This window comes from Carassius carassius, chromosome 21 (assembly GCF_963082965.1).
Source record: "Carassius carassius chromosome 21, fCarCar2.1, whole genome shotgun sequence".
In the NCBI taxonomy this organism is placed as follows: domain Eukaryota; kingdom Metazoa; phylum Chordata; class Actinopteri; order Cypriniformes; family Cyprinidae; genus Carassius; species Carassius carassius.
Genome location: NC_081775.1, coordinates 9,742,297 through 9,758,698, shown reverse-complemented (window position 1 = coordinate 9,758,698; position 16,402 = coordinate 9,742,297). Strand labels below are relative to the sequence as shown.

Sequence of the window (16,402 nt, the reverse complement as noted above, 5' to 3'; positions counted from 1 at the left end):
CAATGCTTAACTCACTGACTGCAGCTAGGTTGTTCCTCATATATATATATATATATATATATATATGTTGGACAAGGGCCAGGCCCATGTAGGGCTCCATCATTCCGTTGTATCAATTACAAGTTTCCCCCAGGTCAGCAGGCCCCCAAACAGCCCGGGCCCATTATGCACCTGCATACCCTGACGCTACGCCACTGCTATGGCACCTTTAAGCATTCTTATGTTGTTGACAGGTTTAAGACAAATACGGTTTACCACCAATAAAAGACTTAGTTCACCATTGCCAACACAAAGTTTTATTGTTGTTCGAGTGCTAAAAAAGGCCCAAACTGTCACAAGCTCTACAGGCAGGTGTTTTCAGTGACACTTATGTCGTCTAACCATGGCTGGCTCCAGACCGTTATTTTGCACTGAATGACCTTGAATGAAAAGATTTTTAAAATTAAAATAAGTCACTTAACATGGAAACTGAGAAATGCAAACCAAAAAATATTGTGAAGCGGACACAGTCTTACCTGTGCAACTTTGGGGTTCTTCTGAGGGGCACATATGGTCTTAACGCCATTTTTGCAGTTGGCTATGCCCAGCTTCACAATGAAGATGTAGTTCATGCCAGCGACAACCTGGAGTGTAAACCAGAAACAGGTTCAGACGTAGTGGGCAAACCAGGAGTAAAAAAAAAATAATAAAATAAAAAAACCACACCCTGTCTAGGGCAAAAATTTCCCTTAAAAGAAACTTAAGTTAGGGACAACCATGGTTACAAAGTCATGCTGGAGAAAGTCCTCTCTTGCTTTTCAGGTTTCAATATTTGTTGAACAAGCCTAGCAAAAACCAAACAAAACACCACACACACGAACAACCCTTTACTCGCTTACCTTAAATAAAATTATTTTCTTATGTAGCATAATATAAATGGCTTTCATGTTGAGGCAAACAGTTCAGTTGTTCTCTTTGTACAACTGGGAACAATTTTTTGGTTCTGAGATTTCACAATTATTCAGTCATGACAGTGTTTTAGGAGGAACTTGATCACTGGGTTTGATTCAGCGATGTTCCCAGTTTAAATGATTACAAACCGAATAAACGTTTAAAGTACTTACTTGTTGTTGAACCCTGATGACTTTTGTAACCTTACGCACAAACGCTTCGTTGCTTTGTCTGTTGTACTGGGCCACTGCGAACCGTAACGCCTTCTGAACATCTGCATCGTTAATGTCTGCATTTACAATGCCTCCAGGAATCCCAGCGTTTGTCACGGCCAAAGACACGACCAGAAACAACACAATCATCTTAAGATACATGCTTGAATGGGATGAATTGACTCGCCCTGTCTTGAGTCTTACTTGTTACTTGTTATATCGACAAGCAAACTGCTAACAATCCTGCTTGATGAGATTATATATATACACCTGCGTGTGGGGGCGGGGCTTGGTACCTCTACCAATCAGATTCAGGGAGAGGCAATGGGTTTGGACATTTTTTTTGTTTTGTCTTTTTTAATTTAATTACAGCGCTTGAAAGGTGTGCTCTGTTTTGGAACATTAATTTAAGTCTTCCCCTTTGCACACTGCAATTAACTGACATTATTTTGTGGATAATTTTAGTCTTATGTGTTAGTCGGTGTGTCCTCGTATCTTACACCTGTAACCCTTGATTAATCAGGAAGGATAAGGATAGTCAAATCTAGCCTAAACCATGGCAAACTAATTTAACCATAGGTTGAAGTCCTTCAGGAGTGATGTAGAAGTCTCCCTTGCAATTGTATTTGATTGAAGCTCAGTTGGAAGATATAAAGTCTTAAGGGAAAGCTATTATAATAAAATCACAGATTTTAACAGTTACAGTACAAAGCAGTTAATGCAGGAACTCCGTTATCAAACTCTGAACAGCAGTATTGGAGATCTGAAGTGCTGGGTATCAGGTGTCTTTCAAGCTTAATGCAGGCAGCATCTGAAGAGTGGTTTACTCCTCAAACCTTTTTTGGGTAATTCCAATTATATATCAATGTCTGTAACTCATGATGGATGTCTTTCATCTGTCTGTTACATGGCTGTCTGCATCTAGCACTCTTGCTCTTCTTTATCGTAGTCTTCGTTTGGCTCACCTCTGATGTTGAAACATGCTCTCTTCATTCCTGCGTACCCTCTGGTTTACCTTTGATTGTGTAGCATCAAACTCATAAGCCTAATTTCACAACTGTTGCTTATTAGAACCTAGTTTGCATTTAGATCAACACTACATTTATAAAGTTTAAAAATCAAAGGAAACAGATGATATAAAACAGATGAAAATAACCCCAAACTTAACTTGCAGTGTTTGTGTGAAGACGTATAGTTAAAAAAAATCCAAACACAACATTTAAAGTAAAAAAAAAAAAAAAACTTTGTGAAATAACATGCATATTTTGTGTTGCAATTGCAAGAGAAAGCCCTTGTACTTTTTGACTGAAAAGCAACTAAAAATGTATAGTCTGTGAAAACATGTTTTACTAATGTGTCTCATAACAAGATATTTGTGCAGTGAAAATGTTGAACAGTGTCGGTGATAAAGGAGCATGTAGCCACCTTGATTTTTGGATTGTCTTGATTTTTGTCAACAGCCAGAGGTGGCACTAAATTTGACAGTCCCCTCGATTCTTTACGCTGCAAAACCCGCCTTGAATGAAATGTAATATTTTAAGTAGAAATGTTTCTTCAAATTCTGATAAAACGTTAGAACCAATAATAGCCTTGTATATTGTGTGGTTGTGCTTCAGGTGATCCTTGAAAGATTCTCAGCTCTAGGTCCTTTCTGACGCCGTCCCATCCTCTCTCCCACTTGTGTGCTTTCTATACTATCCTGTATAAAAAATAAATAAAAAAAACTACAAAAAGATAAATACTCAATATAAAGTTTGAGAGTGAAATCTCTAACTGAAAACTCAACAACAATATTTTCACTTTACAGTTCAATAACAGTGGGGCTGGAAACATAGTGCACAACACTATTTATTAAACATTTATTTATGTATTCAGATGAAAGTTAACAATTAACAAATGATTCACAAGCAGTTTTTTTTCAGAGCCCCTAGTTACACAGTTTTAATCAGAATCCCTATCATACATTGTATTTAGTAAAACAAGTCACATCAAATTAAGTACATTTTTATTAAACTAAGTAGAATCAAAACCTATCACAAAAAAAGTCAATGAATCTCTACCAGAAGTGACAGAAAGAAGAAGTGGTTTACTGAGAAGTTCTTAAAGGAACACTCCGACTTTTTGGGACTTTAGCTTATTCACAGTATCCCCCAGAGTTAGATAAGTCCATACATACCTTTTTCATTTCTGTGCGTTCTGTAAGTGTTATTTGACCCACCCACCGCTAGCCTAGCTTAGCACAAAGACTGGATGTAAATGGATACTGGTAGCATAGTAATCCCAATAAGTGACAAAATAATGCAAACATTTTCCTATTTACATGTTGTGATCTGTATAGTCACAGCGTGTACAAATAACAAGGCTATATGAGACAGAGACCATTTTTAATCGTATAAATACTGGGAACTATATTCTCACTAGGCGTAGGAGCACAGGTAACGTTACTTGGGTGGAGTGGCTACTTGGGCGGAGTGATTAGTGCAGCACACGAGACCGTAAACAAAACAAACGTGACTAACTAGCTAAACGTGACTCGTGATCATGGCTGACTTTGAGGAATTGTCAGACTCAGCGGAATTTTACTGTGTATTAAACCAAGATCCAGAACCATATAGTTTTGAGCCAGAATACACAGACGAGGAGTTACAAACTTTGGAAGCTGTAAGACGAAGGGAGAATCAGAACGAACACGGACTGGTGGTGTAAATGTGGAACATGCCAACCTATGCCGACAGAAACCGAGTGCCTTTGTTGTAATGAATGGGACCGGGTATTGCCATCAATGTCAAGGCTTGATGACAATCAAAATATTTGCGTCACTACCACGGAAGATTTCTCTGCCCTAATACACCCGGCAGTTGTCTTTTTTTTCCCATTGTGACAAGATCAACTGGAAGAAACGCCCCATGCCGAGTGAACCTAATGGTCAGCTATCCACCAAGTAAGTGATTTTGTTATAATGATCATTCATAGTTCAATGAAATTGTAGTATAGCCATTGCATACAGTTTGTCTCAATAATAACAATAAAGGGGATACACAGAGCCCCTATAGTGTCACTACTAAGGTTATATTACATTAGCATGGCACTGTTACAGTATGGCTAATGTTAGTCATCTCAAAACATAACGGAACACTTACCGCAGTAACAGGTGATCCAATTTGTCCTGTCTTTATTATCAATGGGATGGCTGTATCCTTTAGCACATGTTTCATGGTCCGTGTTGCAACTTGCATTTTTTCAAAATAGTCGTCTACAGTAAAATGTTCAGAGCAAACGAAATACTTTGTGATGGTGTTTACAGATGTTTATAGGATCTATGTCGTTTATGAGCGTTTTTGGTTGGAATTCTATGAAACATCATAGTATTACCTGGTCTCCCCTGTTTATTGTCGCAGTTCTTTACAATACAGCGAACACCCATGATTGTAAACTATAAATCTACTATCTAGTAATTGCTGACTCTATTACTCCAACTCTGAGCGAACTCTCATCTCCTCACCACGGCGCGTCTCGGGTGCTGCGCTAATCACTCCGCCCAAGTAATGTTACCTGTGCTCCTACGCCTAGTGAGAATATAGTTCCCAGTATTTATACGATTAAAAATGGTCTCTGTCTCATATAGCCTTGTTATTTGTACACGCTGTGACTATACAGATCACAACATGTAAATAGGAAAATGTTTGCATTATTTTGTCACTTATTGGGATTACTATGCTACCAGTATCCATTTACATCCAGTCTTTGTGCTAAGCTAGGCTAGCGGTGGGTGGGTCAAATAACACTTACAGAACGCACAGAAATGAAAAAGGTATGTATGGACTTATCTAACTCTGGGGGATACTGTGAATAAGCTAAAGTCCCAAAAAGTCGGAGTGTTCCTTTAAGCAGGATTTCTTTTTATACCATTCCTTTAAACAAGTGGATCTCAAACCTTTTACACCAAGTAGCAACTTCTGAAAATATTTGTCTCTCCAAGTACCACCATAATGACAAACATAATTTCAGTAGCGTAGTTGGCCAAACTATTCAGCTACAGCTCTGCACAGTTTAAAAAATGAGTCAGTTTTATTCCTAATAAGAATATTTGTTGTCACTCACACAGAAAAAGATTATATTTTGTGTATTTGGTGTAATGAAATGTGTTTGTGGTGTAAGGTTAAAAAAAAAAACAGTTTGACCCAAATATTTGAAATATTTGGGTAAAATACTTTAAAATGTACCGATATTTGTGATTATATGATTCCAGAAAACATGAACATAATACGTTATTTTTGAGACTGGTATACGATTGCCATGCATTAGGGGTTTTTATTCACATCAGAAAAATGTGAAAAATCTCTAATAGACAGACATTAACAAATTACCAGCAACACACAACAACAGATGTCGCATCGAACTTTAACATCTGCGATAAAGAAATAACAAAAATACACAGGTATTTATCTTCTGCAGGTTACATGTCCTTTAACCCATTTATATACTGGTAACATTTTACTTTATTTTTGAAAGGTAATAAAGATAGCAGTTTTCTTACTTGATTTCGCCTGTATGTTTGCAGGACCTTGCAGATCTCATCTGACCCTTCCTGTGTTCACATTCCAGTTTTTGTTCTGATGTGTCACAACTCAAATGTGTTGAAAAAATAAAACTATCAGGCAAATATAAAATAATTTGGGACCGACCAAACACTTTTAATGAGCAACAGCTCACAGTCAGCTGTCTCACTCAGAAACATGATATAGCGTCATTTTCAAATTTAGAAAGGCACTAACATTTTCATTGGCCAGTTTTCTGGATGACAGCCAGATTGATGATCAATGCAATAAGGTAAAACCATCAATAGGAATTGTTTCAGTGTGGTAACATTTAATTCCCTCTCATAGGTTAACTGTGATGATTTCATCGCTATGGGAAAACTTTCAGTGTGACGAATGTATGAAGCCCTTATACCATCACGCCAATTCATTGGCCAAATAGCACTGCCCCCGATGCGCACGTAGGTGAGCTATATCAGCGTGCTTGATGCGCACTATTTCATCAGATTTCATTCAGGAAGCGAATCATCTGTCGCCCATAGGAAAGCCTTTTTCTTCTTGTTCTCAGCTTTTTCTTTCAAAGAGCAGTTTACTCATCTTCAGCACTATGAGCTACAGTAGATGCGTTGAGCCATGTGACAGGTTTATCGCAGGAGGAGACACTCATGACAGGTGCGTGCAATGTTTGGGCCTACAAAATGCTCAAGCAGCACTTTCTGATTGTCAACACTGTGTAAGCCTGTGGCTAAAAGTATAGTGCTCGATGCCCGCAGACTTCTCTAAGAAAATTACGCCCCACGTCTAACCCCCACTATCTCGTTTCTGTGGTTGCTGAGGCACTGCAGGAGACGGTCGCTTGGGGTGACACATGCGAGCCGAAGCTCATAGAGGAAGACAATGGATTTTTCACCTTTTCTCTCATTCTCTCCAAGCCACTTGCAAGTGCTCAAGTTGTGCCACGATAATTTGCAGCCTACCCCGGAAGCTCGTGACACGATGTCTTTTGGTTGTATGCCGTGTAACAAAGACGTACTGGCCACAAAGGCTTTTGATTCTGAGGATTTATTGGGTGAAGTGTGCAGTTCTTTCCCTCTGAGCACCTCCCCATCTAACAGTGAATTGTTAGACATTGTAACGAGCTATGGTTAAATTGGGGTTAGAGTAGGATAGCGAGCCGGCGAAAAATCAGTCCCAGTCAAATCTGGACAACTTATTTCTGTCTAACCGCACTCCATCTCAGCCCCGTAGGCCTCACCCTTTCTTCCAAGACCACCATGAGGTTTCAAAGTCTTGGAAACAACTTTTTTTCGGCACGTATCATTAATCTCAACTCCGCTGATTTCGCTACATTTTCTAAAATGGCGGAAAACGGATATGCTGCAATGCTGGCCATAGAAGAGACTCTCGTGGTACATCTCATGCCAAACTCGTCTCTGTCTTGGAAGTCACGCCCTCTGTGCTTAAAGAGCTGGATGAGGGGGAGGGCTTTACTCCGGAGGCTGTTAAAGAACTCAGACAAGCTACTGACTTGGTGCTCAGGGCTATCAAGCACACGGCTCGAGCAGTCGGCGGGTCCATAGCAGGTTTGGTGTCAGTTGAGCACCACCTTTGACTCACTCTCACTGACATTAAGGAAAAGGACAGAACATTTCTTTTGAATGCCCCATTTCTCATGACAGCTTGTAGGGGATTTAGTCACAACTGTCGTGTAAAAGATTTGAGCAGCTAAACAACAGTCTGTCACGTTTCTTCAGCTCATCCCTCGCAGGGCTAGAGAAGTAGAGCATCAACCACCTGTAGCTCGTTCACGCTCGTCTTCTTTGCTGCACCCTCATGAGGTCCAGCGGCATGAGCCTATGATACCCCCTCGGAAGGACTCTGGTCCTAGATCTTTCCCACCTCCTCACCCACGACAACGCGAACAGATAGTCTTGAGTCCGACGGCTAAGGACTGTAGTTCTCAGGCTCCTAATAGCAGTTCCTGATTCCTTTGCTCGTCTCCAGGCAGTCCTTCGGAGAGTGTGGATGAACCGCACAAGCATATTTGCCTCTCTCGTTGTGCCCTCTCTGCTCGGATCTTAATGGTACAGTAACGGGTTTTCAGTCGGTCGTCACCCCTTAGTCTCCCATTTTATGCAGGGTTAAATATGGCTTAGGCTTTTCGGCCCAGCACGAGTTCCTTCTTGGGAGTTTTGAATGCCCCATTTCTCATGACAACTTGTAGGGGATTCAGTCACGACTGTCGTGTAAAAGTTTTGAGCAGCTAAACAACAAGTTTTAAATTATTTCAAATGTCAGTATTCAACGTTTTATGTTGAAAACAAATCATTAGGCTTTTTTATACAACTGTATCTGCCGTTTAAATGAATCCATGTCCCTTCTGTACGGTGGCCCAGTAATGCACTACACAACGACATTAAAAAAGCAAACATAAGCTCACAACACAACGACATTAAGCCACAACACAAAGACATTAACCCACAACACAACGAAATTCTCACAACACAACGAAATTAAGCCACAACACAAGGAAATTCTCACAACACAAATACATTGAGCCACAACACAACGGAAATGCCCCCGACCCCTAGGGGGCAGTTGGTCTGCAGAAACGTGCAATAGACTACGAATTTCCTGTGAAATCTCAGGGCGAATAAAAGGTTCCTGTCTTTATTCTGTGTAAGTGCATTACCAGCTGCAAACTTTTATCCATAAACGATGAATATTAAATAATATTTATACATTTTGCTATAATACAACAAATTAAGTATACCACAGCAATATAATTATTTAATGAAGAGTTCCATAAACATCTGTGAGGGTGGTTTACACCGCTATTTCTGTGACCCGTTTTGTGAGGCTCCTCAAAGGTTTTTCACACTTCTCCCCTGGATGTAGAAACTCGAAATAAGTGGATTCAAATTAGTAATGTTAGATGTAAGGATTTCAACATCACTTCTGATACTTCAGTCTGCAGGCGCCTCTTCAAGAATGACAACAGCATGCGAATCTACACTAGGTAAGATCTAAACCTTTATCACTATATTAACGAGCACAATGTAGGCCTATTGTGAATTTTTTAATTGTCATTATTTATTTTTTTGTCGCTGTGGTTGCCTGTTTGTTTAAAAACCTTTTCCGTGGATCAAGGCAATACGTGTTAATAGATGATTAACCCAAAAATAAAAAAATAAAGCTGTCATCATATACTCAACATTATGTCGCTGTAAACCCATATGGCTTGCTTTGTTCATTGGCATACATAAATGTTGTAAATAATGTTACCGTCAGTCAGCTATCTAGATAGACCCCACAGAATACATTCAGAACAGTTTAGAATGTCACGAGGGAGAATAAGCTAAAACCCCAGCTAAAATCTTTTTACAGACCTACCTTTTTTCCACTTGTATGTCAATACATTATACATTTTTAAGTATCCTTCAGGTTCAGTGTAGGCAAACAAACTTTTTACATTGTTTGGTGTGTATTTTCTGAAAACATGTCTCATCCAATCTAGATTTGAGAAGTAGATCCATTTAATAGCCTTTTGGAGAGTTATTGAACCTGCATTCCACATGGTTCGTGAGACCAGAGCAAGGACAGCTACAGCCAGGAGAGAAGTTGGAATAACAAGCAATGCAATGGTAAATATTGATATTGTATTGTTTGTGACAGAGAAAGAAGATGTTTTATTTATTTTCACTTTTTAATGCACACGTTACATGCATGTATCATAATTATTTAACATTTATTTTGACAGTGTCAGTCTCTGCAGCCCTTCGATGAGTTCCCCCTCTTCATGGTCCACCTTTCAGTCGATCTTCCACAGAGAGATCTGGCCTTACACAAAAAACTTGGGATGGATTCATTTGGTTTTATTTGTACAGACTACAATATAAAATGTAAATTAAATATTATGTAAGTGCAAATATATGGAACTTTAATATGTTTTCTTGCTCACCAGTGTAGTGTAAACATGTAAATATCCACACTTAATTTTTTTAAACTTTGATACAGTTTTAATAGTTATGTAAAATACAAATACTAATAACTATGACAGTGTAATGGTGTGTTACTATATTTTTATAACACTACTATATTTATAACACTTCTGCCACTTTGAGGACTGATAGGTCAGGCAGATCACTGGTGACATCACTGTAAACATTCTCCTGAGATGAAAAACAAAGGTATAGTGTAAATTGACCATTAAGAAAAATAAAAAATGTCCACCATCATTACAAGTTGCATGCATAATGAATAGAGCCATAATCATTATGATTGTGTTTTTGTCTTTTTTCTGTTAGGGCTAATCAAATAGGCATGTTATACATTATGAATAAAAGCAAGATATGAAAAGATGATCAATATCAATATTAGACACTTTCCTCCTACCTTAACCACAGTTTCCTCTCTTGAAAACCGGACCACCATCCCACTGACAGGACCTGGCTTGACTCTCTAGGCATACCAATGGGGCGTGTTAATATTATTAATCAAAGTTTATTAATTATATCATACATTAAAGAATTTGATAATTCTCTTACCATTATTCTAGGTTTGTGCCAGCTCGGCTCCCTTCAGTGCAGCTCTGTACAGGAGGAACTGCACTGATTCTCACTTCTGAATAGTGTGCTGTCTGCTACAGTGCTGCAACAGTATGGATGGGAGTCCGTTAAAACAATCTGTGAAGATAATAACATTGGTTTACATATTTAATCTATTTCAGATACATTTGGAATTACTTTCAGTTGCATTTTAAATTACTACATTGTAAATGACTCTATATTTAAAATAAATTATGACAAATAATTAATATTTTATATAATGTTACAAACATGCCTATAGACTGTAAAGTGATCAGTAATATTTCAAAGGATGTCCCTATCTCTCTTAACCATTTCTGATCTTTTTTGCTTTTTACTGAATAGCTTTATCATGCTTGTGTTGGGGATCCCTGGAAAACTGCTATATAAATGTGAACAATTAATTCAAGCTTCAGGTTACAGATAATACAATTTGAAAATATAACAATAACTGTCAAACTAAAGCCCCGTTCACACAATGAATGATAACTATTAAGATAACGATAGAGTCCAAAGCAGCGAACGATATAATCTGTTTATTCTAAGCGCGCGCACGCTCGTCCGCTGCTTTACATTCTCGAGCTCGTTATAGCGGGATTCTGATTGGCTCTCAATGTTTTTAATCGTTCATCAGCTGGAAAAAAAATAGTTCTTAAAGTGATTCCAATGATATTGTTTCTCTATGTCTTTATCATTATAACTGTGGTGTGGACTCTTTTTTTAAATAGTGAGAACGATTTTTAAAACTAAATATCTTTATCGTTTTCTTTATAGTTTGGTGTGAACGGTCCTTTAAGATTTATTACGATACATGGCAATCTAAAAATGGCAACAGTATTTAAAATACTTTATATCAAGTTAAGAAGTTCAGAACCACCGATGCAAATCAACGTGGATTACCGGGAGTCCTGCTTTTATTTCTACTATCTCTTACGAGTTATAAAAAGATGAGGTGGACGGAGTTTAAAGCTAAACTCTAACTTAGCCCTGCTATTTTTGAGCTGATCAAGTCAGTGCAGCAGCGTTATCTAGCCTTACTAGCTAGATTTGCTAGAAGACGATAGAACAATACTCACCCTAAAGTTGTTGATGTAACGTTTAATGCGCTTCTCCTTGCGATGAAATTCATTTACAGTCATCAGGGGAAGTTCTTGTAAAATGAAAAATCTTCTCCTCTTGTCAATTTGAAAGCTCTACGGAAAGAGCAATGGTTTCCCCGCACAGCACCGGATTTAAATAACGTTAAGCCCCCTGAGGAAAAACATTGTGTACAAGAGCAGAGCTAAACGGTCCAAATTGAAAATATTATCAATTTATTTTTTGCTCGATTCATGAATCGATACATAAGATTATCAGGAAATCAAAACATTTTATAAAAACACGTTTTTCATTTAAAAATCGATTACACATATTAAGTTACACATACGTCTTGATGAAATATCGGTGTTTAACTTTCAACACTGCCCCCTAGTGGTCGGGAGCACTTCCGTTGTGTTGTGGCTTAATTTCGTTGTGTTGTGAGAATTTATTTGTGTTGTGGCTTAATGTATTTGTGTTGTGGCTTAATTTCGTTGTGTTGTGGCTTAATTTCGTTGTGTTGTGAGAATTTCGTTGTGTTGTGGCTTAATGTATTTGTGTTGTGGCTTAATGTCGTTGTGTTGTGAGCTTATGTTTGCTTTTTTAATGTCGTTGTGTTGTGCACTACTGGGCCACTGTACTTCTGAGATACATAAAGTGTGTAAATACATGGTATTTCAGATGCAGATTCCAGAAATGTTTTCTTATGTTGGAATGAAAGACACAAAGTTCTGGAACAAGTGCTTCTTATATTTACTCAAAAATACAAAATGGAAGAAATAGTTCAAACTGAACACAATCTTGCTACTCAAGCTGTGTATGAAACATTTATTTATATGTATTGTATGTGTTTCTTTGACAGTGGCCTTCAGCTCATCTGCATTTTTTTATCTTGTTTCTCATTTTCCTCTTGCTCCATATATTCTCTATAGGGATCAGTTCTGGTGAGTTTGCTGGCCAGTCAAGCACACCAAGACCATGGTCATTTAACCAACTTTTGGTGATTTTGGCAGTGTGGGCAGATGCCAAATCCTGCTGGAAAATGAAATCAGTATCTTCAAAATGCTGGTCAGCAGAAGTAAGCATGAAGTGCTCCAACATTTCTTGGTAAACAGGTGCAGTGACTTTGGTTTTTTTTTAAACCACAATGGACCGGGACTTCCGGTTTAAGGGCTAATGGAGTAGACGTGTCTTTACGAATTCATATAATAATCTATTTGCAAAAATATTTCAACCGCTTGTGGACAAATCAAAGCTTGATATGTGTAGGTGGGCCTCTCTACCTCTATCCCTTGTAAGTCGAATTAACTTGGTCAAAATGGTTATTCTACCCAAATTTATGTACCTCTTTCAACACTTATCTATTTGTATTAGGAAATCTTTCTTTACTGGCTTTGACAGTATTTTGCGGTCATTTCTATGGGGGAATAAACCTGCTCGCTACTGTATACAGGCCACCAGGGCACCATACAGACTTTATTAAAGAGTTTGGTGATTTTACATCCGAGTTAGTTCTGGCTGCAGATAAAGTCTTAATAGTTGGTGATTTTAATATCCATGTTGATAATGAAAAAGATGCATTGGGATCAGCATTTATAGACATTCTGAACTCTATTGGTGTTAGACAACACGTTTCAGGACCTACTCATTGTCGAAATCATACTCTAGATTTAATACTGTCACATGGAATTGATGTTGATGGTGTTGAAATTATTCAGCCAAGTGATGATATCTCAGATCATTATTTAGTTCTGTGCAAACTTCATATAGCCAAAACTGTAAATTCTACTTCTTGTTACAAGTATGGAAGAACCATCACTTCTAACACAAAAGACTGCTTTTTAAGTTATCTTCCTGATGTAACCAAATTCCTTAGCATATCCAAAACCTCAGAACAACTTGATGATGTAACAGAAACTATGGACTCTCTCTTTTCTAGCACTTTAAAAAAAGTTGCTCCTTTACACTTAAGGAAGGTTAAGGAAAACTGTTTGACACCATGGTATAATGAGCATACTCGCACCCTAAAGAGAGCAGCCCGAAAAATGGAGCGCAGCTGGAGGAAAACAAAACTAGAGGTATTTCGTATTGCTTGGCGGGAAAGTAACATATCCTACAGAAAAGCATTAAAAACTGCTAGATCCGATTACTTTTCTTCTCTTTTAGAAGAAAACAAACATAACCCCAGGTATTTATTCAATACAGTGGCTAAATTAACGAAAAATAAAGCCTCAACAAGTGTTGACATTTCCCAACACCACAGCAGTAATGACTTTATGAACTACTTTACTTCTAAAATTGATACTATTAGAGATAAAATTACAACCATTCAGCCGTCAGCTACAGTATCACATCAGACAGTGCACTATAGACCCCCTGAGGAACAGTTCCACTCATTCTCTACTATAGGAGAGGAAGAATTGTATAAACTTGTTAAATCATCTAAACCAACAACATGTATGTTAGACCCTATACCATCTAAGCTCCTAAAAGAGGTGCTTCCAGAAGTCATAGATCCTCTTCTGACTATTATTAATTCCTCATTGTCATTAGGATATGTCCCCAAAACCTTCAAACTGGCTGTTATTAAGCCTCTCATCAAAAAACCACAACTTGACCCCAAAGAACTAGTTAATTATAGACCAATCTCGAATCTCCCTTTTCTGTCCAAGATACTAGAAAAGGTGGTATCCTCACAATTATATTCCTTCTTAGAGAAAAATGGTATATGTGAGGATTTTCAGTCAGGATTTAGACCGTATCATAGTACTGAGACTTCTCTCCTTAGAGTTACAAATGATCTGCTCTTATCATCTGATCGTGGGTGTATCTCTCTATTAGTTTTATTGGATCTTAGTGCTGCGTTTGACACAATTGACCACAACATTCTTTTGCATAGACTTGAACACTTTGTTGGCATCAGTGGAAGTGCATTAGCATCGTACTTATATGACCGCCATCAGTTCGTAGCAGTGAATGAAGATGTATCCTATCGATCACAAGTGCAGTATGGAGTACCTCAAGGCCCAGTACTAGGGCCGCTACTCTTCACGCTTTATATGTTACCCTTGGGAGATATCATCAGGAAACATGGTGTTAGCTTTCACTGTTATGCTGATGATACTCAGCTCTATATTTCTTCGCAGCCCGGGTAAAAAACACCAAATTGAAAAACTAAATTAATGCGTAGTCGATATAAAAAACTGGATGACGAGTAATTTCTTACTGCTAAATTTTGAAAAAACAGAGGTGTTAATTATAGGACCTAAAAACTCAGCTTGTAATAACCTAGAACACTGTCTAAGACTTGATGGTTGCTCTGTCAATTCTTCGTCATCAGTTAGGAACCTAGGTGTGCTATTTGATCGCAATCTTTCCTTAGAAAGCCACGTTTCTAGCATTTGTAAAACTGCATTTTTCCATCTCAAAAATATATCTAAATTACGGCCTATGCTCTCAATGTCAAATGCAGAAATGTTAATCCATGCATGTATGACCTCAAGGTTAGATTATTGTAATGCTTTATTGGGTGGTTGTTCTGCACGCTTAGTAAACAAACTACAGCTAGTCCAAAATGCAGCAGGAAGAGTTCTTACTAGAACCAGGAAGTATGACCATATTAGCCCGGTCCTGTCAACACTGCACTGGCTCCCTATCAAGCATCGTATAGATTTTAAAATATTGCTTATTACTTATAAAGCCCTGAATGGTTTTGCACCTCAGTATCTGAATGAGCTCCTTTTACATTATAATCCTCTACGTCCGCTACGTTCTCAAAACTCAGGCAATTTGATAATACCTAGAATATCAAAATCAACTGCGGGCGGCAGATCCTTTTCCTATTTGGCGCCTAAACTCTGGAATAACCTACCTAACATTGTTCGGGAGGCAGACACACTCTTGCAGTTTAAATCTAGATTAAAGACCCATCTCTTTAACCTGGCATACACATAACATACTAATATGCTTTTAATATCCAAATCCGTTAAAGGATTTTTAGGCTGCCTTAATTAGGTAAACCGGAACCGGAAACACTTCCCATAACACCCTATGTACTTGCTACATCATTAGAAGAATGGCATCTACGCTAATATTTGTGTGTTTCTCTCTTGTTCCGAGGTCACCGTGGCCACCAGATCCAGTCTGTGTCCAGATCAGAGGGTCACTGCAGTCACCCGGATCCAGTACGTATACAGACCAGATGGTGGATCAGCACCTAGAAAGGACCTCTACATCCCTGAAAGACAGCGGAGACCAGGACAACTAGAGCCCCAGATACAGATCCCCTGTAAAGACCTTGTCTCAGAGGACCACCAGGACAAGACCACAGGAAACAGATGATTCTTCTGCACAATCTGACTTTGCTGGAGTCTGGAATTGAACTATTGGTTTCGTCTGGTCAGAGGAGAACTGGCCCCCCAACTGAGCCTGGTTTCTCCCAAGGTTTTTTTCTCCATTGCCGCTGTCGCCTCTGGCTTGCTTAGTTGGGGACCCTTCATCTACAGCGATATCGTTGACTTGATTGCAAATAAATGCACAGACACTATTTAACTGAACAGAGATGACATAACTGAATCCAATGATGAACTGCCTTTAACAATCATTTTTGACACTGTTTTCCTAATGAATGTTGTTCTGTTGCTTTGACGCAATGTATTTTGTTTAAAGCGCTATATAAATAAAGGTGACTTTGACTTTGACTCGCCTTAAGAAATCAATTCTCCAACTTCCTAAAGCTAAAGGAGGCCTTGCACTTCCCAACTTTCAGCAGTATTACTGGGCCTGTAACATCAACAAGCTTCTTTTTTGGAACAAAGATATCTACTCTGACAGCCCTCCTTGGGTGCATACAGAAACATCATCAATGAAAAGCACTCTCTATTCAGTTGTCTGTTCTCAGCTTCTCTTAGTTGTAAACAAAGTTTCAGATAATCCAGTAGTCACTAGCTCTCTTAAAATTTGGGTCCAATTTAGGAAACATTACGGTTTACATAGAGGCTCATCCACTTATATGCCCATCCTCAATAACTACTTTTTCCCCCCGTCTAGTTCAGACCCT

General features: G+C 38.4%; 1 protein-coding gene across 1 annotated transcript; it reads right to left on the bottom strand.

The window, feature by feature from the left end:
* Positions 1-280: 280 nt before the first annotated feature.
* LOC132097107 (cystatin-like) lies at positions 281-1,421 on the bottom strand. Its single transcript, XM_059502731.1, has 3 exons — positions 1,104-1,421; positions 516-623; positions 281-419 (listed from the first exon to the last, which is right to left on the bottom strand). The coding sequence occupies exons 1-3, from the start codon at positions 1,302-1,304 to the stop codon at positions 342-344; spliced, it is 387 nt and encodes a 128-aa protein (XP_059358714.1). The 5' UTR covers positions 1,305-1,421; the 3' UTR covers positions 281-341.
* Positions 1,422-16,402: the final 14,981 nt, after the last annotated feature.

Excerpts from the sequence above, each read along its gene's own strand:
- LOC132097107 (XM_059502731.1), bottom strand. The coding sequence starts at position 1,304 with ATGTATCTTAAGATGATTGTGTTGTTTCTGGTCGTGTCTTTGGCCGTG. Across the intron at positions 624-1,103 it reads TCATCAGGGTTCAACAACAA|GTTGTCGCTGGCATGAACTA; the intron begins GTAAGTACTTTA and ends TTTACACTCCAG. Across the intron at positions 420-515 it reads AGAACCCCAAAGTTGCACAG|GTCATTCAGTGCAAAATAAC; the intron begins GTAAGACTGTGT and ends TTTTCATTCAAG.